We start from the raw sequence: 25,854 nt of genomic DNA, 5'->3' as shown, positions 1-25,854 counted from the left end.
AGGCCAATCCAAGCCTGTAGCAGGGGTGGGATTTTTCAGCCATGACATGCAAAGTTTTTCAGCGACCCTGTCACTTCGACATCATGGCGTAGCGATGTGCACGGACGGCAGGGTCGTACTGGTGGGCACGGAGAAGTTCAGAACACAACTTTTGTGGATTTTTCTCAGAAAAAACGAGAAGACGAAACTACGGAAGCGCTGAAATTCTTCGAGAAGAGTTTGGGTACGCGTCCTTCTTGAGGCTACAGCTGTGATTTATTGTTGTAGTCTGCTAAAGTTACCGTTTAGTCCGAACAAGCTGCCGCCGTTGAGGCTCGCGCAGATGCGCGCGCATGTCTCACAAAGCTACCGTTTTATGGTCACTTTTCTAACTTTTTATAACCAGCAGGTCCCCGAGCTGTTAGGTTTTGTCTGGTTAGTGAAATCTGACTCGTGTTAGTGAAATCTGACTCGTTAACACTGTAAGAAACGAATGACGCAAAGTGTCCTAAATACCCGACTGTAGACAAAACGTTAATGTTTCAGCTTTACGTTAAATATGTAACAGAAGCTAACTGGAAGAAGTCTGTTTATGACCTGCCACATATCTAATCTCTGCACTGTGCCATTGTTTTCCATCGCCTGAGGCTGCTCTTACCCTCTTTCCCCCTCTGTGTTTTTATCTGTATCTAAAGTAACATTCATTTGGCTTCATTTGCCTTGCCCTAGGTGCTGAATTAGTGGGATTTAGCTTTAGTAGTGATCGTGAACTGCCCCCGAATGTGAAGTAGACTTTCTGGAGTTCCTCTGAGAGACGTAAAACTTAATCAGTTGTTGTGTTATAGTTTGGCCTTTTTGTTTCTTTAAAAAAGCTCTTGAAAGCAGCACACTTGTCTGGAAACCAGATGTTGCCAACAGTAATTTTGGGTGCTTTTCCTTGAATTCATTGATTTACTAACTTAATCCCCTTTTTAATGCTAATTGAAAGCAGTTTAGGTCTTCGCTCTTTGTTATTCACACACTCCCAGGGGTCACTTTTCAGCATCTTCCTGTCTTCACCGCATTGCAGCCAAAAAAGGAAATGCAAGGAGTTTATATTAAGGAAAATTCCCCAAAAAACAAGCCTACTGTTGTTCGCAGCAGCATAACCAATCTTCTGTATGGCATGTATATTATTCAGTGTTGCATTTCATTGCATGTGCATGAAGATGAAGGACTTCTTAGTCAAGTTAAGACACAAGTTGTGCATTTGTGAGTAATATGAAAAGAATGTGTGATTCCATCCAACACAAATGAACTTCTGCCACGACTGTGCACATACATGCAGGCAGGAAACGCTCTTGGAAGCCCTTCTCACATGAAACACTTTATCTTAAAAACTACATTTCCACCTTTTGGAAGCTGTGTTTACATTGCTACATCACTAATTGCTTGAATACCATTAAGGTTTTTCATGATTTTATTTCCAGCCAGTCTAAAGATGGAGGAAAATTCCCTGTCCCCTTTTCAAACCTCTTGCCGGGAGGTATAAAAGTAAAGACAGGCATCCAGGTATTCAGCCATGTTGGAAATAGCTGCAGGTTATTCCTGCAGGTAGCTGATGAATACTCTAAATGTGTCCACACATACACCAAATCCCTGCAGGCACAGGAGTTTACTGCCTATGGCTAAGTAAAGCAACATCAATAAAACCCCACTTTTATTCAGGAAAAACATTGGGAATTTCTTTTGCCTCTTGTGTATGATAAATATCTTAGATACTCTTCTGATTTCTAAATTAAAAGCAGTGAGTTGATTCCTTATTTTGTGCTAAATATACTGTTTTCTGTCTGTGGTAGAAAAGGAGTTTGGCTTTTGTCATAGAAAAACTGTGTAAAGGTGAAGAATGAGTCAAGGCCTGCATGAGTCAAAACATATAAAGTGTTATTATGTGGGCCTACGCTGTCATGTCCACGGAAATTGCCACGTAACTTGGATAAAAACAGACTAAGTAAAACAAACTGTGGTGTGATTTTTGGCCTGGTTTGTCTTTTCTAGTCTTTTCTAACATGACAGCTATTCATCTCAGTACAGACTGCTATCAGTTTTTACAGGCACATGCAACTATCTGTGAAAGAAAATGAGCCAGAGGCTTCTGTTTTGTTGTGTGCTGCCGCTGCATGTGCTGAAGCATAGTTCGCTGGTCACGTGTAACTCAGGAATTAAGATATTCTTTATTTTCTTTCTATACCACGAGTACCGGAGCTCTTAGGGGAGCACCCAGTGAAGTAGGTTTATGTTGCCTAAAGGGACCTGAGCTGCAGGATTTGAAAAGCAATTATAGTGGTCCACTCTCCCTCCTGTATTCATTGTTCTCTGCATGTCTCTGTGAATTACATGGCTGATTTCACCAAGGGGCAAAGCTGCTTTTGCATGTTCTTTCAGTTTACTTTTGAGGCTCTTTTTAGTCTGAAAAGAGTATGCAGGCAGGTGTCAACTGTAGCATTGCAATGCCGTTTTTTTTCCCCCTCCCTCCCAGCCTTTGTGTGCTTATGCAGCTCAGTCAAAACAAACCACTATGATGAACAATAGAGCTCTCTGTTTTGTCTTATGGCTGGTGTAAGTGGTGCTTATAGACAGGCAGACAGAGGGACTCTGTTTGAGAGCGATGCTTGCTCATTGGGAATTTTGAGATGTCTCCTTTGATGGCAGTCTTGGACAGATGCTTAACATGCATCATAAAGGAAAAGTGCCTTATAAATCTAGGTTTATAAGGCTTTGTTACAGTTTGTCATATATAATATGTACCTGTCTCTTTCAAATGTGGAAAATTATGACATTTAATGAACACTTATTTTGTAATTCAAAACAATCACTTGTCCCAGAGCTTTAAAAAAAACGGGACAGACTGTTACCTTGGCTGCTTTCTAGACAACCATCTTATGTTTACACATAACTAAAGCAACATGGAGGCTTCCTGGGACTTGAGGAAAGAGTGCATGTCCCTGTAATTAGGAATTCTTTTTGCTGTGTCCATCCTACATCCAGGATGAAGCTGTGGAAGTGCTCAGAAGGCTGTTTGCACTTATTAGCAGGTTTCAGAGCAGCATGTCTGGTCTTGAGCTGCTGTTTGAAGTATGTTTGCTAAAGGCCATGTGCTAACCCATATTTGCTTTTCTGCTGTGATAGAAAAGCTGACTCAGGCTTTTGAAGGGGATGCCCTGCAGGTCTGGATTCCAGTTTTGTCTCATCATGATCCAAACTCTGTGCTGGCTGCTGTGAAATGCTGAGATATCGCCTCAATAAAAGCCTTCCCTCAATCTGTTTGTAGTTTATGCATTTCAAGCAGTGCTGGCAGGATGTCCTTTTTCTTTTCTCAAGTTGCACAAACCTCACCAATAGCACACATGCCCATAAAACTGTAATGAGCCTGGAATCAAACAGCAGACCAGCAGCCAGGTAAACATTTCCGTATAATAAAATAATTTCATCTATATTTGCTTTAGCCCAGAGAACTTCATAAAAACAAGCTCAAAGAGCGAGCCAAGCTGCTGCAGTACACAAACAGTCAGATTAGACAATAACTTTATTTTTTTATTCATTTTTTTACCACCAGTTTGCAGGTAATTTTTATTGGCTCTTCGCAGAACTCTTTGTAAACTGGCATCAGCTGAATGATAGATGTTCATCAGTCCACTCAATCCTTTGTTGGTTATCATATCCCTGAGATGAGGATTCAAGCGTCAGAAACTGTTAAGGGAGCACTCGGCACTGGCAGTAGATATGGGCAGATGTTGTCCCATTGTTTCCGGTTTCACATCATGATGCTAACAGCATTCACATTATCAGCAGACTCTTAACATCTGAGATTTTACTTTTCTGTTTTTAATGACTAAAATATTGAAAAGCTGTTCTAATTTATTAATTTCTAAACTGCTTTTCTGCCTGCAAAAGCAAAGTGAGTGAAATCCAACTTTGTCAAAGTGTTAATTGAGCAGCTTAACCATGCACTGCTATGAACAGCAGCCGAAACAAAGCTTGCAAGGATGTTAACCAAGGATCCAAAGATGGCTCTGATGTTATAATTGTGTTAACAAGAGAGTGTAATTAAAATAAATGTACATTAGTACCCCTGCACACTACTGTAGCTGATATTATGGCAACTGTTTCTTAGTTATAGCTTCTAAATTATATTGACTTTTGAATTTGTGCTGCTTATTAGCAAACCAAATTCTTATATAAACTAGCATGATTTGTATAATTAATCAATTAGTCAGTTTAGTTTAGATTTTAGCTGACAACCATTCAAAGGTCATCCCTTGCAGGGTTCCTAAAGGGGTTGCAATTGCTTTTTAGGAGTGTCTACACACACAGGCATGAAATATTTATGGATATATGTGCAGAAATATTTGTATACCAGCCCTCGTCCTTCCATGGAAACATTGTAAAATGCTCGAATTCTGCCCTGCCTTTTCTAAATGTCAGGTCTTTTGCAAAATGTGTAGTAAGCAGCTACTGTTGTTACTGAGAGAAGCATTTTTACACACTCAGGATTTTACTGTTGGAAACCACCCAGCACTTTACTGTGGACCAGTGGCATGCTGGGTGCTCATCTCCTCTCAGTCTGCTGTGTGTTGTGTCGAGTCTTGTGTTTTAGTACATGCTTCTTTTACACATAATGGAAACTGTGACCACAGAAATGCTTAAATAACAGTGCTCAGTCTGTGGGTGGTTTCCATAAAGTCTGAAACTGGTGGAACGTCCCAGTGCTGGGCACTCCCAGGATTGAAGGTAGCTGAATAAAGGAAGAGGTGTCAGTGGATGTTTGTGTGCACATGAACATCTCTATTTGCATGCTTAAACATGTACAAATATACAGCAGGGTCTTTCGAACATCAGAGGAGAAAGGGACTGCTGTGTTATTTGGGCAAATCTCCAAGACTGGGACACGAAAATGCATCTTTATTTCAATCCAAACAAAGTTCCCACTGTCCTCTTGATAGGACATTCAGAACACCAGTGTTTTAGATATTGGTTTAATTTAATATTATGTGTGGCATTCATTAGTTTTAGAAAATATACATGAGAACTCTTCAGCACAGAGTTAAACAACAGGAAGTTAAAGAAACTCAACAAATCGCCTGATTTTGTTTGTTTTTTGTCTTGTTTTTTTAAGCTGCCAGAGATGCCTTGCTATCATATAACCATGCAAAAACTGACTTATTTTTATACAGTCAAACCCTACTCAGAATTATGTTGTTTTACCAGCTGTTAAAGACTCGAAACTCATGGCTCAAAGAAACCCAACAGTATTGCAGCTGAATTAATGTTTAATGATACACAAAATTACTTCTTAAAAAACCCAGAGAAGGCCTTGATCCAAGCAGGCAGTGTGTTATCAGATTTAGCCGCCTCCTCATAACACAATGCATGTGTAAAAGTGATTTGGCTGCAGTTTAAAAAAAATAAAAAATTTTCATTTTTTTTTTTTTTAAGTTGTGAAAAATGAATGTGGTTAGCTGTGACAGAAACAACTGGCATATCAAAATATGCATAACATCAGATCAAAATTCTTAGCAAAACACAATTTTTATCTTCCAGCACCACAGTGCGCTAAGTTTCTGCCACTTTGCTGCCATCCATAAGTCACAATTTGTAATCATTATCCCAACTGGGTATCTCACAATTTTGATTTGCCTCTGCTAATCAGGAAATTTTATTTTGTTTCGTTTTGTTTTTTGTGGCTTAAACAAGTTTTTAAAAATGTATGCCTGGTTAAAGCTGTAACATTTAAAAAAATCATCCTGTTCAACAGTGAACTGGAAATGCATAACAATAAGTTTCTTTTATGTTCATGAGCAGGCATGTTTGAAAAAATAAAAAAATCTGTAACCTGTAAGTTGAAATGTGAACTGAACTGTAGTTTAAAAAATAGTTTTAAAACATTTACTGTGTTTTGGGGCTAACCCTTTAAACTGGTTTTATTGGTCTTTATAGGTTTGTCAGTGACTGAAGATGATGTCTGATGCCAGCGACATGTTGGCTGCTGCTCTTGAGCAGATGGATGGAATTATAGCAGGTAAACCTCTCCCATTAAAAAGCATCAGCGCAATATTTTACCATGACTTTTAGTACTCGTGAAAGCCTAAAGCAACAAAAGTCTCTGCGGGTCTTCCAGGTTGAGTCAACATTGATAAGCCCTTATCTGGTGTCTTGTTATGGCTTGTTGCACAGCTGACATTCAAGCTGTCATGTGATATCTTGTGCTCTATCTAGCCTTTATTCTTTGCACTTTGAGTCTGTGTAACTCTAAACCAGTGGTTCTTAAACTTTTTCTACCCCTTTTAAAAGCTGGGAAAAGTTAATGCCCCACCCCATGTATTTAACAATAAAAGAATCCAAGTGAAAAAGGTCAATCTGATAGCATCATTAAACTTTTTTTTTTTTTTGGGGGGGGGGGGGGGGTCCTTTTTTATTTATTTATTTTTTTACCTATATAAATCTCATCCAGTCACCTATATGCATTACATTTCTCTCCATATCCCTTCCCCCCGCAGTGGGTCTATGCCCAGATAGTGCGGTGTTATAATTTTTAGAAATGTGATACCTATAGTGTGCACAACTGTATTTCCAAAAGGTGGTGTCACTGTCTAAATTCTGAATAAAAACAAATCTCAGGAAGTCATTCATGTTATCACTAATTTAACACAAATGACTTGGCATGACATCATTTGACATGAACTGGTGAAAAGTCGAGAGGAAAAAAAAAAGTTCTTTAGTCTGATCAATCAGTATTGATGTGATGGGGTGTATTAGTGCTTGTGACATGGGTAACATGCAATTCTGTAAAGGTGCTATTGATGCTGCAGCTTAATTGTAATGTATTCTGCCATCCAGACAATGTCTTTAAGATCTTTGATTATGTTAGCAAGATTATGCCAAACCAGATTCTACTTTAATTAAAGTAGCAAAGGTCTATAAGGAGGGTCCAGAAAATCTGTCAAAGAGAGCCCAACCTGTTGTAAGGATGGAACATTTGTGACTTTGCCAGCCTTTTGTCCTCATCAGAAGGCTTAAAATGTTGCTAGAAAAAGAGGTGATGCAACACAGTGGTAAACATGCCTGTTCCAACCTTTATGAAATAACTTTTTTTTTTTTTAAACATACACTTTGACAGTTATTCCGTTTCAGCATTTTTTATAAATTGTGTATTCAGTGTTGGCTTTAAATAATGTGATTACATTTTACACAGCATCCCAACATTTTGGAAAATTATATTGTGCTCTTCAATTACTGTTAGTGCCTGAGCCACAAAATGATTGATGTCCTCTGTAATCTAGCAGATGAGAACTTTTACTCACTAAAGCTTGTCAACAAACATCACATGCAGCATAAGATGACACTGCAGTCTGTCTCTGGACTAATTTTATCCTCATATTTATTCCTGTTGTGATTCTTTTGTCTCAGGTTCCAAAGCTATAGACTACTCCAATGGTTTGTTTGACTGCCAGTCGCCTACGTCACCTTTTATGGGTAGTTTGCGAGCGCTTCACCTTTTGGAAGACCTAAGAAGTGTCCTAGAGTTGATGGACTCGGAGGAAAGGGAGAGTCTACGATGCCAGATCCCCGACTCCACAGCTGACAGCCTTGTTGAGTGGCTCCACGGTCACATGGTAAGACCCTTACTTGTGGATGTTAGAAATATCAGTTGGATTCATGGAAAGAGATAAAGTTTATTAGCAGGTCTTTAGAAATTGAAGCAAACAGACCACTTTTTGCTCTTCTGCCATCCAGAAAAGTGTAGCCTCAGGGTAAACCGTTGTAGCGCTCGTGTTGCATTTTCTGTTTTTGAAATCAGTGCAAGTTGTGTAATCTTGCCAGGTCTCGCTTGGAAATGAGATTTTTAATCTCAATGAGATTTTTTTTACTTGGATAAATAAAGGACTAATAATAAAAAAAAATCATGGAAGGAGTTTCTCCTGTGATGGCTGGGCATGAAGTCCTTCAAACAAACTGTAGCACAGCTGGTTTGATTCTGATTGTTGCGTGTGCCAAATTAAAGCTGTATTAATACAGAACAGTGTGGCCAAACAGTCTTGTATCCAAGTCCACAAATGGCTTGTTTGCTAAGCGAAAAAACGCAGAACAATTGTCCTGTTCTGCTGAGTTCCCATGGAATCCAAGATGGATTAGCTGTGTTGGTGTCACAGTTGATGTGCATGCAGCAAGAAACGCACAGACTTCTTGGGAATCAGAGCAGTGACTGGCTGCAGGCCAGTGAGAGTTTTTGTGTAATGCTGTAACCCACTCTGTGTACAGCAGTCTGAATGTGAGCTCTCCATTTCAACCATGTAAGGTTTTATTTGTGCTGGGTGAAGTGGTGTAGCTGCTCAGGCACTTTGATGTGAAGAATTTCAGCTGAGAACATTAGTAGACATCAAAGACTTGAGGTTTTGTCTTTAAAGCGTAGGAATACATTATCATACCCTTGCAAATGGCTCAGTAGAGTTCTTCTAATAATTAATTTTTCTCTCCCCAGTCTAACGGACACATTTCATTGGGTGGAGGTGACCATTACCAGGAGAGGCTTTCACGACTAGAGAGTGATAAGGAGTCTCTTGTGCTTCAGGTACCTGCCTAGCAGTAATTCCATAATTTTACCATCTCCTCCACCGTCTATTTTCTGTAAAACTCCTGTGAAGCTCATCAATGTTACTTGTCCCTCTCATCGACCAGTCAAAAACAAGAAGGGGCAGGACTTGTGTTATCAACACTGTAAACAATGGCGGGGGAGAAATCATTTTTGTAACCTAGCAACATCAAGCATTGAAAGAATGCTTGAAGCTCTAAAAATTAGGTCAGGGGTTTGACACACAAAAAACACTTACTGATAAATATTGTTTTACTTAAGAAAATACTTAAACCAACACAGAGTTAAAAGGTGAAAATGGAGCACAGCCTGACGTCCTTAACAAACTCAATAAATCTGCTGCAGCTCTGAAAACTTCAAGAAACTGTGAATTTCTGAATAATAGTTCACATAATGTTTTATTATTGAATTCATTTTTGTTTGTTGATTTTTAATGAATTTCCCTGGGGTGGCAAATGGTTACTAATGTAATTATTAGTCAGTGTTTGTATAATTTATCCAGCTACGGGTGGACTCTCCAGGATCTGGAAAGGAACTGAAACATTGTAAAACCTAACTGGAGGTTTCAAAGCTTGCTTGTGTTTGTGCCCCACATGCAAAAGTTTTATTGCACTTGAACTGTGATCAGATTTGTTTAGTTCTCGCCCTCAATGTTTTTAGGAGCAGGGTATCTGTATATGTTGATTGCATGATTCTACAGCTGCCGCCACCCCTGACGCACTAAGAGAGATTTCTCTTCTGACTTAAAACTCTTAAAAATCTATAATAGTACAAAGAGTGGAACGGATAACTTTGGCTCATCATGTTCTTTAATAACTTGGCCCTTGGTTTGTTTAATATCAGGCTTTGCTGTCCTTTCTAAAATGTGTTACCTTGTGTTCATGCAGGTGAGTGTACTGACAGACCAGGTTGAGGCTCAGGGGGAGAAGATTCGTGATCTGGACTTGTGTTTGGATGAGCACAGGGAGAAGCTCAACGCCACAGAGGAGATGCTGCAACAGGTCTGTGTGTGTTTGTGTGTTTGTCTTACACTCTGAGGACGGGAAGGCTATTCCCAAACCAAAGCCCCCCAGTAGTGAAAGGTGCAAATGGACATATGGTGCAGATGTGTTTGGGTGGTACTGACTCTCAACTGGAAGAGCTGAGTTCACGCCCTCCTGTCAAGTAAACATCTACTTTGTGCACTAAGTTTATAAGTGGGTGTAACAGGGGCGTCTTGTTAAAACTGTTAATCATTGAGGTTTTGCAGATGACTTTTTTGTGTCTCCACTTTTACACAATAATGCCTGTACTACCAGTGTTGTTTACACAGATTGTTTGTTTGCTATTACAGGAGCTTCTGTGTAGAACTGCTCTGGAGACTCAGAAGCTTGAGCTTATGTCTGAAGTGTCCAACCTTAAGCTGAAACTCAACAGTATGAAAAACGAGAGGCTTGACTTTGATGACGGATTTAGGGACAGTGAGGTGAACTAATCCTCTTTGTTTCTGAATGTTTCTTTTCTATCTCACTTAACGCACACAGACACACACAGACTCAACAATAATGAAACACTCATTTATTTTGTCTTAAACCTGGGGGAGAGAGGATCCCGTCTTATTATCAGTCTCAAAGTCATTTTTATTTCTTGTTGTTAGTGTTTGCTAAACTAGCCATTGACGGTATACCCACATTATTGTAATATTAATTGGATTTTTTTTTTGTTACTTTATTAGACAAGATTTTTATAAAGATGTTGTCAGTCATTTGTTTACTAGAGATGGGAAGGTCTCTGCTTCCCAGATAGACTGAGCAGAATGTCTGGAAAGCTTTCAAACACGTCATGGTCTTGTTGTAGCAGCGCGGCCATCTCTTCCACCCCGCTGGAACAAAAAGCTGCTGTCTGTGTTCCGCCTCACAGCACATAAATCACTTCTTTTCTACAAGCAGCTTCCTCTCATTTTATCACTGCTGCTGCTTGGAAGCACTGATTTGCTGCTTTCAAATGCATTTGTAGTCACTTTATAGAACTTTGTGCTGATACAAGTCACATTTGCAAGATGGGAGCAGTTAATGAGATGTTAAAATTATTCACTTAAATTTCATTTTGGAATCTTAGAGTTAAAATTTTATCTAGAGGACAAAAATTATCCTTCAGTATTTAAGGTGTGACCTGTTCTTTTTTTTTTTTTTTTTTTTTTTTTTTTTTTCTTTTGTCAGGATTTGATTCTTGAAATTAATGAGCTGCGGTACAGACTGACTGAACTGGAGACTGAAAAACTACAGTATGAAAAGAAACTTAAATCCACTAAGGTGAGTCATCCCAGAGCACTTTACTGGCTGTTTATGTATCTTAAAGACTAGTTTTACCCTTTTTTTTTTTTTTTTTTTTTTTTTTTTTTTAAAACAGCCAAAATCCACCATTCTGTTTAAAGTCAATACTTAACGGCTGTTCTTTTGTTCTTTTATGCCCTTTAAAAAATATATAATATCTGTACATCTCTTGTTACCTGGATAAAGTTATTCATGCAACCATTTCAGCTGCTATTTGTATAGTATTATGCTGTAGTCACAGTAGGGAAAGCAGTGGTTTGAGACCACAGCACAGCCAGAATTTTTGCAACTATGCAATGAGCTTGGGATCTTGTTGCCTTGGAAATGGTTCCTTTGCAGATGTGGACGAGGACTGTAATCAGTCACAGTCAGTTGGCATTTGCAGAGCGGCTTTGATGGATCAAAATGGTGATAATACAGTGTCGGTTTTAAATTGAAATGAGGTTGAGTTGGCATTTACAACCCCAATTCCTAAAAAGTTCAGATGCTGTGTAAAATCTGAAGGGGAGGGGGGAAACTGAATGCAATCTATTCATCCATCTATATGTTTTCTTTTGTTTATCCGGGGCTCTGTTACACTATTGGAGCAGCAGCCTAAGCAGAGAAGCCCAGACCTCCCTCTCCCTGGCTAACTCCTCCAGCCTTTTCAGGGAAATACCAAGGTGTTGCCAGGCCAGCTGAGAGATATGTCTCCAGCATGTCCTGCATCTGCCCTGGGACCTCCTCCAGGTGGCGGATGGCTCACCCAGGAGGCGCCCAAGAGAGATCCTAGTAAGATGCCCAAGCCACCTCAACTGGCTCCTTTCAACATGGAGGAGCAGCGGCTCTAATCTAAGTGTCTCCCGGATGGCTGAACTCCTCACCTTATCTCTAAGAAGAGGCCAGCCACTCAGTAAAAGCTAATTTTTCTGCCCCTTGTATCTGCGATCTCGTTCTTTCAGTCACTACCCAAAGCTTGTGACCATAGGTAAATTGAGAGCTTTACATTCATGCTCAGCTCTCTCTTCACCACGATGGACCCGCACAGCATCCGTGTCACTGCACCCAGAGCACCAATCTATCTGTCGATCTCCCACTCAATTCTCTCCTTCCTCGTGAACAAGACCCCGAGATACTTAAACTCCCCCTTTGGGGCAGGAATTCATCCCTGACCCGGAGTGGGCATTCCACCCTTTTCCGCCTGAGGACAATGGCCTCAGATTTGGAAGTGCTGCTTCTCATTCCCACTGCTTCACACTCTGCTCCAAACTGCTCTAGTGTGAGCTGGAGGCCATCATCTGATAAAGCCAGCTTAATCACATCATCTTTGAAAAGCAGAGAGGAGATTCTGAGACCACTGAAGCGAAAAGCTTCTGCCACTTCTACACCTCCTATGGACTTTCTGTCCATAGGAGTTCTGACTTTTTGAAATTGTTTTGTACTTGCAATGTGTTTGTGATTAATCTGCAAAAATTGCAAATCTGTTGACATATGTGGCCAATCTGTTGCTGTCTACGTACACAGAATTTTACATCAAAAAATTTATTTATATTCAGGGTCCAGCCAGAACATCATAAATTTGAAACAGAAATTTCATAGTTCCTCCACAAATGGTGCCACACTGCTGCAGGATGGTGATTCAGCTTCTTCAAAATGACATTGGTGGTCAGCAGCCTTCCTTTTTATGTGGGATATAACCACAATGCAACCATTGACTTGAGTCCTCTATTGCAAAAAGGCTCATCGTAGATGATTTGCACTCACTGGAACAGTGACTCTGATTGATTGCAGTGTAATGGGGTGTTATGAATTAGATGACATATTGACAAACCTTTACCAAATTGTCTGAGAAGGACTGCAGTTATTTGGAGTATAGTTGCCTTCTGCCAGGTAACTGATGCAATTGCTTTGAAGGTGGTCAGTCAGAGGCTGGGGGGTTACTAACCACCATGTTTTTGTTTTTTGTTTGGTTTTTTTTCCCCTCTCTCCTGGTCACAAAGAGTTTGTCACCCTTTTGCTTCTTAATCCAATTCCATTAACAACATCTGAGATTTCTTCATGTTTTTTAGGATTTTTTTTTCCTTCTCATTCAGAGATTCTCGTGGCTGTTTGAATGCTGTGAATTTAGGTTTTGGTTGCAAAATGAAACAAGTTCAAATATCAAATGGACCCTTAATTGTTACAACACAGACAAGAAAATTGTTTGTTTTACAGTTTGAAAAGAGAAGTTAACCAAGAACACAAAAAGCTAAACTAAACTAGGTGAAGGCCAGCTGACTATCAGATTGCCACCACCCTTTTATATGCTGAAGTTAGAAAAGGTGAAGGAGTGACTCTGCTTACTAGAATTTTCCAGATGATTGCTTTGGATGTTTTCTATCTTATGCTTCTTGAACTGCATGTAGTAACTGCGTGTTGTTTGGGGGTTTTGTTGTTTGTTGCGGCGCCTACTTTTAATCTGCTTTAGTGGTCATTTTCCTGGAAATTTAGATATTCAACATTTCTTGATCTCTTTTTATCTTCTCTCCTTCCCATTTCTGTTTTCTTCTTCTTTCCGTGGCTTGTCTCTTTACTGCTAGTCACTAATGGCCAAGCTTTCTAGCCTGAAAATCAAAATGGGCCAGATGCAGTATGAGAAACAGAGGAAAGAGCACAAACTCCAGGCGATGAAGGTCGGCTTTTCCCAGGATGACTGTTGTGCTTGCTGTATGATTATGGTTTTTTGACCTCTCCCTTTGGCACCTCTTCTTCTTCTTCTTCTTCTTCTTCTTCTTCTTTTTTAATTTTTGAGGCATAAAACGATTAAATCTGGTTAGATTCTGTTTTCACGCTCAAAAATGTATGTATTTTTGCAAATAATTTACTTAACCACGCATCACTGCATTTTGCTATAATGCATGGTTAAGTCAAGTGCAATCAGAAACACCACTTCCTTAAGTCTGCATTTACTAGGCACCAATTTTAGCAAATGCTAATTTTTAAACCACAAGTATGCTTTAATTCTGGGCTTTTGTTGAGTTGGCAGAGTTCTTCTTTCCTGTCCCTCTCTACAATTGTCCCACTCATTTCCTTTTTTTTTTAATCCACTCTATTATAACATGTACAAGATATATCTCTGTGCTTGACTCCTGCTTTGGTCATTTAAACATGTTGGTGTTTTCTTTTTGGAAATGGCTTGCATATTTAATAATATCCAAACACTTCCAGAGATCAGTGCTTATCACCCTCCTCATACTCGTTACCCTCCTGCAGCCTGTGTGCCATGTCATCCTCTGTGAACCCCTGTATTGTGGTTTGTTTGGACTGGGAGTGGGGGAGGTGGTAAAATCTTCTCACTGTTGTCCCCTGGTGAACAGGAGGAGCTAGCCATACTGAGGCGGCAGCTGGAGGGCAAAGACGGAGAGATGAGGAGACTGCAGGACGAGACGGGCTTCAAGGCCATCGGCTTGAACGGTGCAGAGCCCACAGACAGAGGTGGGGAAACCAGACAGATCACACGCCTCGCTGAAGATCAGCATTCCTGATGTTTATCTGGAGCAAGTTTTTACTTTATAATTTCTTGTCCTGTTTAGTCTCTCATCCAGATGAAACTCTTAGAAAGAGGCTGAAAGAAAAACGTAAGGGGGGTTTTTATGTCTGTGATTTTATTATTGCACTCACCTCCACCCCTATTTGCATGAACGAGCATGAGCCATCTGAACTCTGCTTGTCCATTATAACCAGTTCCAGTGCTAGTACCCGACCACAGCGCGCCACATCTCAACTTTTTTTTTTTTAATGGCACGAATCTTGTCACTGATTTTTAATGCCCGGCTACAACAGCAACGAGAACAGTTTGCCTTGTGTTTTTTAGCAGGAATGAAGAATGAACTGTTTGTTGTGACCATTCAGACTGCTTACTCCACCTTCTGACTCATGTCTTCCAGCGTTAATCACCTACCTCTCTTCACCAGCAACCTGTGTGTGTGCGCACCCTGCTAACCTGTCCTGCTGTTGTGCTTTTCAGTATCTTTCATGTACAGCTGTCTTAATAAATGTCCACTTTCCCATCAGTTATATATACTATACTCTACATTCATCTGTATAGAACAGTTTCATTTTTCATGCACAGCACACACTCTCCATGATTCTCTATATTGAAGTACAAATTACAAGTGTCCATTTTAAGAATCCTATTGACTAAAGCAAAAACACAAGCTACCTTCATGTCTTGAGCATACCTTTTAAACATTTACAGTGCAGGTGAGGAAAAATAAGCGAGGCCCCTGAGTTTAATAACTAGTCAAACTTTTCTTGGGTAGAAGTAACCTTGAATAAACATTTGTAGCTGTAGACCAGACCAGTGTAATGTTTAACAGGCATGGGTTTTTTTTGACAGTTTATCCTTAGGACTGCTTCTGCTCAGCCAGTTTCTCAAAATGTTTCAGTATGAATGAGTTTCTTGAGGTCATTCTGCAGCTTTTCTATTAGGTTCACTCCAGAAGAAGGATTTTCTTTGTAGTCATCCTTGAGTAGATTTATTTCAACGTTTTGGCCTTTTGTTTCACTGCCAACAATAACAGTTTGAGAGATATAAGCATAATTTGCAGTGTGAACTTAAAAAGAAAAATGAGGAAACTGAACAAGTGGAGGACAAAAAAAGTTCTGTTCATCCATCTGTTTTCTGAAGTATCAGAAATGTTCTAGGTGAAAGGGTGGCTGTGAAGAAAGAAGGGAAACTGGTAGAAAAGGCTGAGGTATGCCAAAATACACAAGCACTGAAAGGGACCGCTAACAGAGTGTGTATCAGTGTGTTGAAAAGTGGAAATGTTTGAGCAAAGGTTAACATGTGAAACACCCGCTCACACCAACACTGTGTGTACGTTTGGTTTCTAAAAAGCAGTGTGGCCGTGATGTTGCTGGACTGACAGCCTGTAATGTTGCATCCTGTATGTTAAATTTTACATATCCTCACATTTTAACACCCTCAGACTTCACACCAGGAACTCTTTCAGTAATCTTTTTCTCCCTCTCTAGATGTGGAAGTCCAGAGGATGAAGAAGGCAGTGGAGTCTTTGATGGCAGCAAATGAAGAAAAGGTACATGTGACCAACTAGGACAGGGGTGTCAAACTCAAATACACAGTGGGCCAAAATTCAAAACTGGAACAAAGTCGCGGGCTAACATTAATATTTATTGAAAAAAAAAAATCTTCCTCCAGATATAAGAATGAATCTTTTCTTACGGACTCAAACAAGTTTTGCTGAAAAACTGAATATGGAACAAGCAATGCTTAATACTAAACAATATATATATTAGCTGTATAATACCAGTAAGCCAGCTCTAATAGTAATTTGGTATGGCTACGTGGGCCAAATGTGGGCCAAATTTGGTTTGGCCCACAGAGTTTGACACCTATGAACTAGGATTCACCTTGTATCACATCCCAGCTACCCAAAGCTGCTCCGGGGGGGAAAAACTGACCTCATTTTTCTTTTTCTTTACCTTTTCCTTTGCAGGATCGTAAAATTGAAGAACTGAAACAGTCACTGCTGCGGTACAAGAAAGTTCAAGACATGGTGATGTCCGTGCAGGGAAAGAAAGGTTAGACTCAGACTTACAATCTAAAAATTTAAGTATTTTGACAAATTTACATAAAATTTGATTCACAGGATTTAAAAACTGACATTAATGATGTGCTAAAATAATGCATTTTAAGCTTTAGCTGCCACACAGACCCTTCATCTATCCCTGGGTTGCTTGCCTTTTCCCCTTGTTGTTTGTATAGTCTTGTGTGTGAAAACTTTTGACCTACTTCCTACATCTTGTAAACAGGATCATGTGTTAAATAATTTGATTTTATATTTTGGTCCATTACAGAAACAAAGACAAACGATAATGAGCACATTGAGAGTTCTGGTGATGGATGCACCACAGTCCCAGCTAGCTCTCCGTCTGTGGAGTCAGAAAAACAAGAAGGCACAGATGCTGAACAACTGAGAGGGAAAAGCCCAGATGAGGTTTGTGGAGAGGGAGAGGAGATGCTGCAAAGGGCCACGGGTCGGTCTCAAACTTGGTCGGTGCGTCTCAGTCATGTGGCATGCGGTTGCCTGTTCACCCACTAAGCTAAACTGGCACCCATGGTATCACTATTTAAACAGCAGAGAACATGAGATATTTTTAATTTTACTTTTACTGTTTTTCCTCCCCTGGAGCGACTTCACATATCATTAAACTCTAAAGTGCTCAGTAAAACACTCACTCTCACAAAAACTTCACATTAATTTCACTCCTTTGGAAATGAGTGTTGAAGAGCTGGACAACCAATTAGTTGAATAACATCTTTTGTCAGATCTCTGTATGCAGATTTAGACTGTTCTCAGGGACTCTGTAGAGTTTTTAAGTCACAGTTTTATTGCATTTAAATCTTCTTTTGTCTTTCTGACCCCGACTCAGATGGAAAGCCCCAGTAGACTAAGTGAAGAGCCCTCGCCTTCACCCAGCCCGTCTGATCCAGAGAGAGTGTCAGAATCTGAACCGGCAGATGCAGAAAGGTAAAGATTTTATGTGTTATACATGACTTTGTTTTTATTTTAACAATATTTTTAATTTACAAATTAAAAAACAAATAACCGGAGAACACTAGACACCAAAGAACCAAACAAACAGCAAATCCAAACATGGAAAACCACCAATCCTAGTGGAATCTCTTTCATATTCTTCACTGACAAACACAGTGAAATGGTGCTCATTCTGCCTGCATGTGTCTTGTATTTATATTACAATGCTGTAACTTGCCAGGAATTACATATTTTCACATTAAAATCTCAGAGTATTGGAAGCTCTCACTGCAATTTACGCTATAAATAAAGTGTAAATTTACACTGTAAATTGTGGTAAGAGCAGTGAAGCATGCTGTTTAATGTGCGTATATATTTAAATGATCCGGGGCAGTCCATGTGGCGTTGCACCACGTGTTTGACGTGTCACTGAGTGCTTGTTCTCATCTAATTTCCTGTCACACTCCACTGCAAAATGAACACAATGGAGCATTTAATAAGTATAAGACATGGTATTGTGCATTCAAGGAAGGAGAAAGGAGTGTGATTATTGTTAAGGATTGGTCATCTCCTTAGTATTATTTATTTTATTGTGAATGCATGTTTGCATGCTTGTTAGTACAGAAGTATAAAGACATAACATATAGGATCGACTAAACCATTCACTTGACAGATGCTGCTGTAGTCCTGACACATGTTTTGTCCATTTCCTGCAGATGGTGTGTCGGGAAGTATCTACGTGTGGTTAATAATGTCCTGTAGACTCGCACTGCTAAGTAAAGTATAATGTTTAAAGTGATTTGCGTTGTGCTTTCAGCAGTCAAGAGAACACAAAGACTGTGACTCAGGATCACCTGGATGGGAGCAAAACTGAGCAGGTATGGGCAGAAATGACGTTGGCTAAAAACTGAAGACTGATTCTGTCTATTGTGATTTTTTTATTTTTTTTTCTCCCCCACTAATTTACCTCAAACTGCTTTTTCCAGCCTTACCCATTTTTTTCCTTTCACATTTGAATTGTCTTTCATTTTAGTTTTTCTGGCATTTAGTATATGGAAGTACAGAATCTGTATACAAGCAATGTTTTTGTACTCTCAGAAGACAAGTGAGGAGATCGGTAGCATCAGTGAAAAGCCACCCATAAATCCTTCAGCCACCTTACCTGCCACCGTAGAGGACGATCCCTTTGGCTCGAGAAAGGCTCGGTCGTCTTTTGGAAAAGGTTTCTTCAAGATCCGCGGAGGCAAGAAGACGACCAGTAGTCCAAGCCTTGGTGAGTGCAAACGGAATGATTTGAGATCATGGAGTTAGTGGAAATGTGCTTTGTTCAGCTTTTAACCCACTACATGGTGAGAGTTTCTTCACATTTTTTCTCCCCCCCAAGACACACCCATGGAGTACACTATGGACCAAGACCATAATTTACAGCCCACAGGCTGTGGTCCCAGTTTAATTATGGAACTGTGTTTCTAGGCTGGTGTTTGTCCTTCGTCCTGTCTATGTGCTTTTTATATTTTGTGTGTGTGTGTGTGTGTGTGTGTGTGTGTGTGTGTGTGTTGTACACTTGTATATCTGCATCCCATCTCCCCAATCCCATTATTATTTCACTCATAATTTCTGGCCTCTTGTTCTTTTCTGTTGGACCCTGTCCTGTGTGTTGTGCTCTTTGTAACACATGAAGACCGCAGCAGGAGTGCGAGTGCGCCTATGCTAGGTACAGTATAGATCACAAGTCACGGTAGAGTTGCACTAGTTGTCCAGAGAAAGCAAACTGCTGAATATTTCTGTCTGCAATTTCTGATCTCATCCATTCACTTCACTGACATCTTTTTTTAGTTTAATAGCTCCAGTACTTTGTGCAACAAAGAACAGAGACAAACTTCTGTACCTGTGTATGTTGAGTGTGCTGTAGTGTACGTAGATTTTGCCATGTTCCTGCATGTTTTTGCCTACACTCCTTTGTTTCTTTTAAAGCTTTCCCCGAGCACAAAGCTGTGCTGAGATCCAGATTATTCGATAAAATAATTTAAACGGCTCTCAAAGACCTTCCAACTAAATCTAAAACAAAGTAACAATCCTTTTCTCAGGCAGTGAACAGTGTCTGCATGCATGCCATTCTAGAGAGCGTATCGCTTTGCTCACAGTGACCTCTCCGGAGTCCTCATGTGCCTGTCTCAGTGTATTCTGGCTCTTTGCACTGACCCTGTGCAGCAGCTCTGTCTGCCTTATCCTCATGATGCTGATGCTGATCTGCTGGCATTTGTTTGCACAGCTGAAACAGAACGACAGGGTACGGACCATCTCGATCTGGCAGGGCTGCCACAGAGGTCGAATAACAGTGACAGCACACACACGCTCCCCACTACTCCAGAAAGCAGAAAAAAATCCAAAGGAATAAAAAAGCTCTTTGGGAAGTGAGTAGAAAACCTGTAAACATCCTCCCTCTGAGTGTTCTTTTTTTAAGTATTTAACTTTAATGTCTTATTGTTCAGGTTAAAAAGGAGCCAGTCTACCACATTTAACTTGGATGACAATCTACCAGAGGGTGAGTTCAAGCGAGGAGGAGTGCGTGCCACAGCAGGACCCAGACTGGGTTGGTCTCGTGATCTTCAAAGGGTCAACAAGTGAGTCAGTGCATTCAGCATGAATAATGAAAGTCACAATGTGGTTTCCTTGTTTTGAATCTGTGTTGTACAGTGAATGTAGTGTTTGTTTGAATAATAAAGATGTAACAAGTGCATGTACTACAACTGATCTACGTCCACAGGGGCGTGTCTGCATGCCTATTTCATTGTTGACTCTTCTCTTTTCTTGTGTAGTGACGTAGACGCTCCCTTTGCACGCTGGCCGAAGGATCAGGTGTGCGACTGGCTGCAGGAGCAGGGTCTTGGTCTTTATGTAAACATGGCTCGCGCGTGGATCTCCTCTGGACAGACGCTGCTACAGGCCTCGCAGCTGGACCTGGAGAGGGTGCGATGAAGCAGAAGAATTTAATAAGTTTACCAACACTGGAAGAAAAGCAAAGTATTCCTGCCCTCAACTTCCTGTGTAGTAACTGGGGAATGTTGTATGTTTAATCCAAACTTGTGGATGTTTAGGAGCTGGGCATCAAACACCCGCTGCACAGAAAGAAGCTCCAGCTGGCTCTTCAGGCCCTCGGCTCAGAGGAGGAGGACAATAAGGGAAAGCTGGACTACAACTGGGTGACAAGTAAGTACCAGCTGCTAGTTGAAGATATGAGTCGGTTGGTCAGTTTTTTATGTTTGTGATGTTTTACTTGATGTTCTACTCGAGTTAATAATTGATGTAATTCTCTCTGCCTCTTCTCAGGATGGCTGGATGACATCGGCCTGCCTCAGTATAAGACCCAGTTTGATGAGGGAAGAGTGGACGGTCGCATGCTGCACTACATGACTGTGGTGAGTGCCGATAGGAGACATTCACTCCCCTCACAGACCCTGTGGATAAGCTGGGCTGATGACTCTAGTGTCACCTCATGTTAGTGTTACTGCACAGAGCTCCAGTGGTGATGGAAGCCTCACTACAAAGCAAGTTTAATAAACCAGGAATATGTTTTTATTAGGAGGATTAAAGAAGTCTAATTTATTTTACATAGACCCTGAGCACTTACACCAGTGGATGGAGAGGTCAATAGCAACAATACTTCTTTGCATACATACATTTCTTTTCATATCACGTTATGGAAAAAAAGACCAAGAGAATTTCTCTTCCAACTCTTCTGTTTTGCCTCACAGCGGACTAAACCCTCCTTACGTTCACAAACAACAGCTCGTTTCACAACATTTAACAGCCAAATAATTAAAAGCTTGAAAAGGAAAAATGTCCATACAAAATGTAGTCAACTTCTGAAAAGAACAGTGCAGACGCAAACTAAAAATGTTTGGTTTGTGCATTTTCTCACTTGGCCCTCATGGTGCTCCCTCAAGGTAAGTAAGCTTTAATACTCATTCTTAAATGTACCCTCTTCTTATGGCACATTTTTAGTCTCACTCTTTAATCCTGGTGTTGAAAAAAGCCTAATCTTTGCCATTGGTAAGTCAAAAATTCAAGTTAACAACTTCAAATTTCAAGTTAGTTTCTCAATTTTCAGTTATTTTCTCAGAAGTTTGAGGAGCTTCCATAACCTTGGCCTTAAGTAAAGAACATTTACAGCAAATAGCGCCTCAGTGCTCTGGGAAAGGCAGTAAGACCCCCTTTACAGTGTGTTAACTGAACTTCATGGCATCTATTTTAATTATTCTCCCAGAGAACTGATTGGTTGGTATGCTCTGCTCTTAGAAAGCTCTGATCTGTTATTTCAAACAATGTTTCACAGGAACAGGTAAGATGTGCAGCATGAGTTAGCTCTGATGTATCAGTCAGAAGTGACCTGGCATGATAAAAATAAAGTTTCCTCTCTAATCCCAGATTCACCCTCTCAGGTATTTGTATTTCAGCACTGGCTCTCTGATCCTCTTTAAGCTCTGATGTCTTGTGTTTTTAAGGATAACAATCACAGTTTAGTCAATCTTAGAGCAAATCACTGATATCTTTTTTTGTCCAACAGGATGACCTGCTTTCCCTGAAGGTGGGCAGCGTTCTGCATCACCTCAGCATCAAGAGAGCTATTCAAGTCCTCCGACTCAACAACTATGAGCCTAACTGCCTCCGTCGCCGGCCGTCAGACGAGGTGTGCTCGCTTTAACAGCCTGTTCTGCTGCTCGGCCCACTGACTTTACATACTCATAGCTATGTGTGAACACACTGTGCTTGTGGTTTGTACTTTGTGTCTGTAGAACAACATTTCACCGGCAGAGATTTCCCAGTGGACCAACCACAGGGTGATGGAGTGGCTGAGGTCTGTGGATCTCGCTGAATATGCTCCCAACCTGAGAGGCAGCGGCGTCCATGGGGGCCTGATGGTGAGAGAGTTAGTTGCTAATTTCCCTGGAAGAGCAGACGCTGTCCTGGGTTGTGTCCGCTCCTAATACACCAAATTCCCGCTCAGGTTCTGGAGCCACGGTTCAATGTGGAGACGATGGCTTTGCTGCTGAACATCCCCCCCAACAAGACTCTGCTGCGGCGCCACCTTGCCACACATTTCAACCTGCTCATTGGTTCAGAGGCCCAGCAGCTCAAACAGGAGTGTCTCGAAAACCCAGACTACACTTTGCTTACTGCAACCACTAAGGTCAAGGTAAAGCACGAGTTCCCACAGACAGACCGTCCTCTCTTACTACAAGTACTACAATTACTTCTCAGAGTACTTACAAGGAAAATATGTTGGAAATGCTTTTTCCTGTGTATTCTCTTTAAATGGGTAACAAGTTGAGAGATTTGATTTGACAAAGTGATATTAAAGTTTAGTTTCTCATGGAAATTAAATGTGCCTACACATTAATTTAAAGGAATTTTAAGTCACTAAAACTGGCATCAAAACCTTGTAACCATAAAATCATTGCCAGAAAATTCAACAAAGTTTTTGTTTGTTTTGTTTAAATCTTGTGATATCAGTTTATATCAGTTTGCATATGATTTTTAGTTCGTATCCTTTTTGCTCCATCTGGCATTTTTGTGCAACATATTACTTAAAATTTTATTGTGCAATTTATTCCAGGAGGAAAAATGACACTGATGATGCAGAGGTCTCAAAAACTCACTGATCAAATATGATGACCTTTTTGTGTTTTTTCTAAATCAGAGGTTGGTATGTGTGCGTTCCTGTGCGAATGTATGTAGTACTTACCTGTCCTCTCTCTCTGGTTCACACCAGCCAAAGAAACTATCATTCGGTAATTTTGGCAGTCTGAGGAAGAAAAAGCAGGAAGAGAACGAGGAGTATGTGTGTCCGATGGACGTGGAGATGCCAAAGGGTCGGAGCTTCCAAAAAGGCTTCGAGCTCCAAATCTATGAAGATGACCTCGACCGGCTAGAACAGGTGAGCATATTCTTCAGCATTCATTAATGATTTGCTTAATTTAAAAAAAAAAAAAAAGTCATATTAAATTTGTGCTCTATTGCTTTCTGCTCACAGATGGAGGACTCTGAGGGAACCGTGAGACAGATTGGTGCTTTCTCTGAGGGCATTCAGAATCTGACGGTGAGAACCAGGAACAATTACTCACTGATTATTGTTTCCACGGCTTCTGATAGTAAACTTAATGCTTTTCTCTCATTTACCAGAGCATGCTGAAAGACGACGAACTCTTCAAAGAGATCTCCAATTCTCCGAACCCCAGCGTAACCGACGACGACTCCAACGCATGAGGCTGTCAGCATCAGACCTGATCCTGCTGTGAATGAAACTCTGTGCCAACCCTCTCCACTTGCACACACACGTCTCAACAAAAAAACAAGAATGCTCCCACATTTTCCTCATTTTTAGTGTTACATTCAAAGAAGAGCCAAAAGTATTAGCGTCGTGTCTTTCTAGTTGATTTTTAAATGTTGAAGCCTTCGGTCCAGAGGCCACTTTCACTCCTGAACTTAGTCTTCATTACTCCCGACTGATGTCAGAGGGAACATGTAGGATAACACCACTGTTTGCCTGCCAGCTGGTTTCTGGAGATATTATTTCTGTGTTCTATTCGGGTACCTTCCTGTTTTAACTGAAGTGAAAACCAGCAAAAAATAAAAAACATCTAGAAAATGCCTATATAGATTTAATATATGACTTTTAAATTGCCTTTTGACTGTGGCAATGCTAGAAGAAAGAGTTGGACTAGAAGTGATGTGTTGAGACTGTTTCCATTTTGAAGTTATAAAGAAAAAAACCCTCAAACAGCTGCTATGTTTTCTACACAACTGAACCCTGCTAAAGAAATGAGAACAGTCTTTAAATATTATTCTGTCACTTATACATTTACAAATGTGCATATACAGTATAAAGCAAGAATCTCGCTGCATGTTTTGAAACTGCAACACAGTCATATAAGAACTCATCATTGTTTTTACCAAAAAAGGATTTTTAATGGAAACCTGCAGTTATTTCTGGGGAAATGTTGTGCTGCAAGGAAACGTCTGGTTTTCTCAAAGCGATAATGCCCTCTGCAGCTCTCCACCTTCCCTGAAAAGATGTCCTTTTTGTACACTTATGCAATTAATAAATCAATAAAGTAATTTAAATATGTTTGTTTTCTTTGAAGAAATTAAATCCACACCTGTCACAATGTCAGATTTTTTTCAAGCGTCGGGGACGCAAGAACTCTCTAATGTTGGTCGATAATGTTGACCGATAATTGGAGATGACAAAATGTGCTCTACACAACTCAGAATCAGAAAGGGTTTTATTGCCAAATGTTGAGCAGGTTTACAACATTAGGAAATTGCTGCTCTGTAATCAGGATTTCTGTGTTTTGTTCAACAATTAAATCCTCCACAAAGACTTTTATTTATTGAGCCTCAATTCTATTGTCACAAAGAGACGGAGAATGGTCGTTCCCCTTTAGCACTCGGTTCTGGAGTTTACCCTTTACAGCATCCAGGCCTGACATTAATTGTTTATCGCTGTGAGGTGGCACAGAATCTGAATGCTGCTGAGTTTAGATGTGTGAACTGCTGTGGCGCTAAATGACAGAACACTCACTAAACTTATGAGATGTGTCTTCTGTGTGTAATCGAGAACTCGAAGTCTCGAACTCTCTTTTATTTCTGCTTCTTTTTTTCAGTCTTTCTCAGATTTATTTCTTTTGTCTAGTCTGTCTGGCTCTCCTCTCATTTCTTCCTGTCATGTCTCCACACTTTCATACATGCACAGTACAGCCTTTCTACAGTTCTGCACAAAAGTCTGTGTTCAGTGGTGAGATGCACCCATCGGCCCCTGCTGACACCTCTGTACTGGTGATATACATCACACCACTACAATGTAACCTACTATAATAATGCTGTTGACATGTGGTCACTCTACAGGACATGCTGACATAGTTAACAAATATGCATGCTCCTGCTCTGAGGTAAACCAGGACAGCTACATTTTTCCATAAAGCTAAATTTAATCTAGGCCGTTAACTTTTAATATTAGCATCTTGGTGAATTTTAAAGCACAGAGGCTTTCATTTCTGAGAAAACATTTTCTGCTGTTTGACAGCTCAGTACACCCCCCTTGTGTTCAAGTCACAGACCACTGCCTTTCCCCAGATTTACATTTCACCTTACATTTGCACAGCCTACTTTACCTACTCATTGAATAATGAGTCTACCCTTCTCTTATCCCCCTTTACACTGAAACAATACATGAAAAACCTTTCACTGAGACTCTGGATAGGACTTTTGTGAAATTGAATCATGTGTGTGATGGTTTATAAGCTAAGTTGTATAAAAAATAAAAATTAAAACCACCTGAAGCTGCATCGCTGTATCACTTCTTTAGTAAAAGTTCATGCAAAACTATAGAGAGAGGCTGTGCCCTGAAACGAGG

At 40.3% G+C, this 25,854-nt stretch overlaps 1 protein-coding gene across 15 annotated transcripts; it reads left to right on the top strand.

The window, feature by feature from the left end:
* Window positions 1-21: 21 nt before the first annotated feature.
* On the top strand, window positions 22-24,567 carry ppfibp1b (PPFIA binding protein 1b). 15 transcript variants are annotated; one of them, XM_080304825.1, is made up of 28 exons: window positions 22-223; window positions 5,956-6,037; window positions 7,426-7,631; window positions 8,498-8,587; window positions 9,496-9,609; window positions 9,942-10,073; window positions 10,807-10,899; window positions 13,479-13,571; window positions 14,256-14,373; window positions 14,472-14,516; window positions 15,916-15,977; window positions 16,398-16,482; window positions 16,759-16,898; window positions 17,335-17,432; window positions 18,259-18,316; window positions 18,540-18,711; window positions 19,120-19,152; window positions 19,711-19,852; window positions 19,931-20,062; window positions 20,258-20,408; window positions 20,537-20,648; window positions 20,769-20,857; window positions 22,006-22,128; window positions 22,235-22,360; window positions 22,447-22,635; window positions 23,212-23,376; window positions 23,473-23,538; window positions 23,622-24,567. In XM_080304825.1, the coding sequence occupies exons 2-28, from the start codon at window positions 5,974-5,976 to the stop codon at window positions 23,703-23,705; spliced, it is 2,982 nt and encodes a 993-aa protein (XP_080160951.1). In that variant the 5' UTR covers window positions 22-223; window positions 5,956-5,973; the 3' UTR covers window positions 23,706-24,567. The 15 variants fall into 15 exon arrangements, with proteins under 15 accessions (XP_080160951.1, XP_026032077.1, XP_026032076.1 ...); XM_026176292.2 differs by having other exon boundaries at window positions 18,537-18,711; XM_026176291.2 differs by having other exon boundaries at window positions 18,256-18,316; window positions 18,537-18,711.
* Window positions 24,568-25,854: the final 1,287 nt, after the last annotated feature.

Source organism: Astatotilapia calliptera, chromosome 7, assembly GCF_964374335.1.
Source record: "Astatotilapia calliptera chromosome 7, fAstCal68.1, whole genome shotgun sequence".
Taxonomy (NCBI): Eukaryota; Metazoa; Chordata; class Actinopteri; order Cichliformes; family Cichlidae; genus Astatotilapia; species Astatotilapia calliptera.
This window is presented reverse-complemented; position numbering and strand designations above follow the sequence as displayed.

Bases quoted from the DNA above. Each gene is read 5' to 3' on its own strand.
- ppfibp1b (XM_080304817.1), top strand. From the start codon at position 5,974: ATGATGTCTGATGCCAGCGACATGTTGGCTGCTGCTCTTGAGCAGATG. The intron at 19,853-19,930 runs GTGAGTAGAAAA...CTTATTGTTCAG, and splicing joins ATAAAAAAGCTCTTTGGGAA to GTTAAAAAGGAGCCAGTCTA. The intron at 22,636-23,211 runs GTAAAGCACGAG...GGTTCACACCAG, and splicing joins CTGCAACCACTAAGGTCAAG to CCAAAGAAACTATCATTCGG.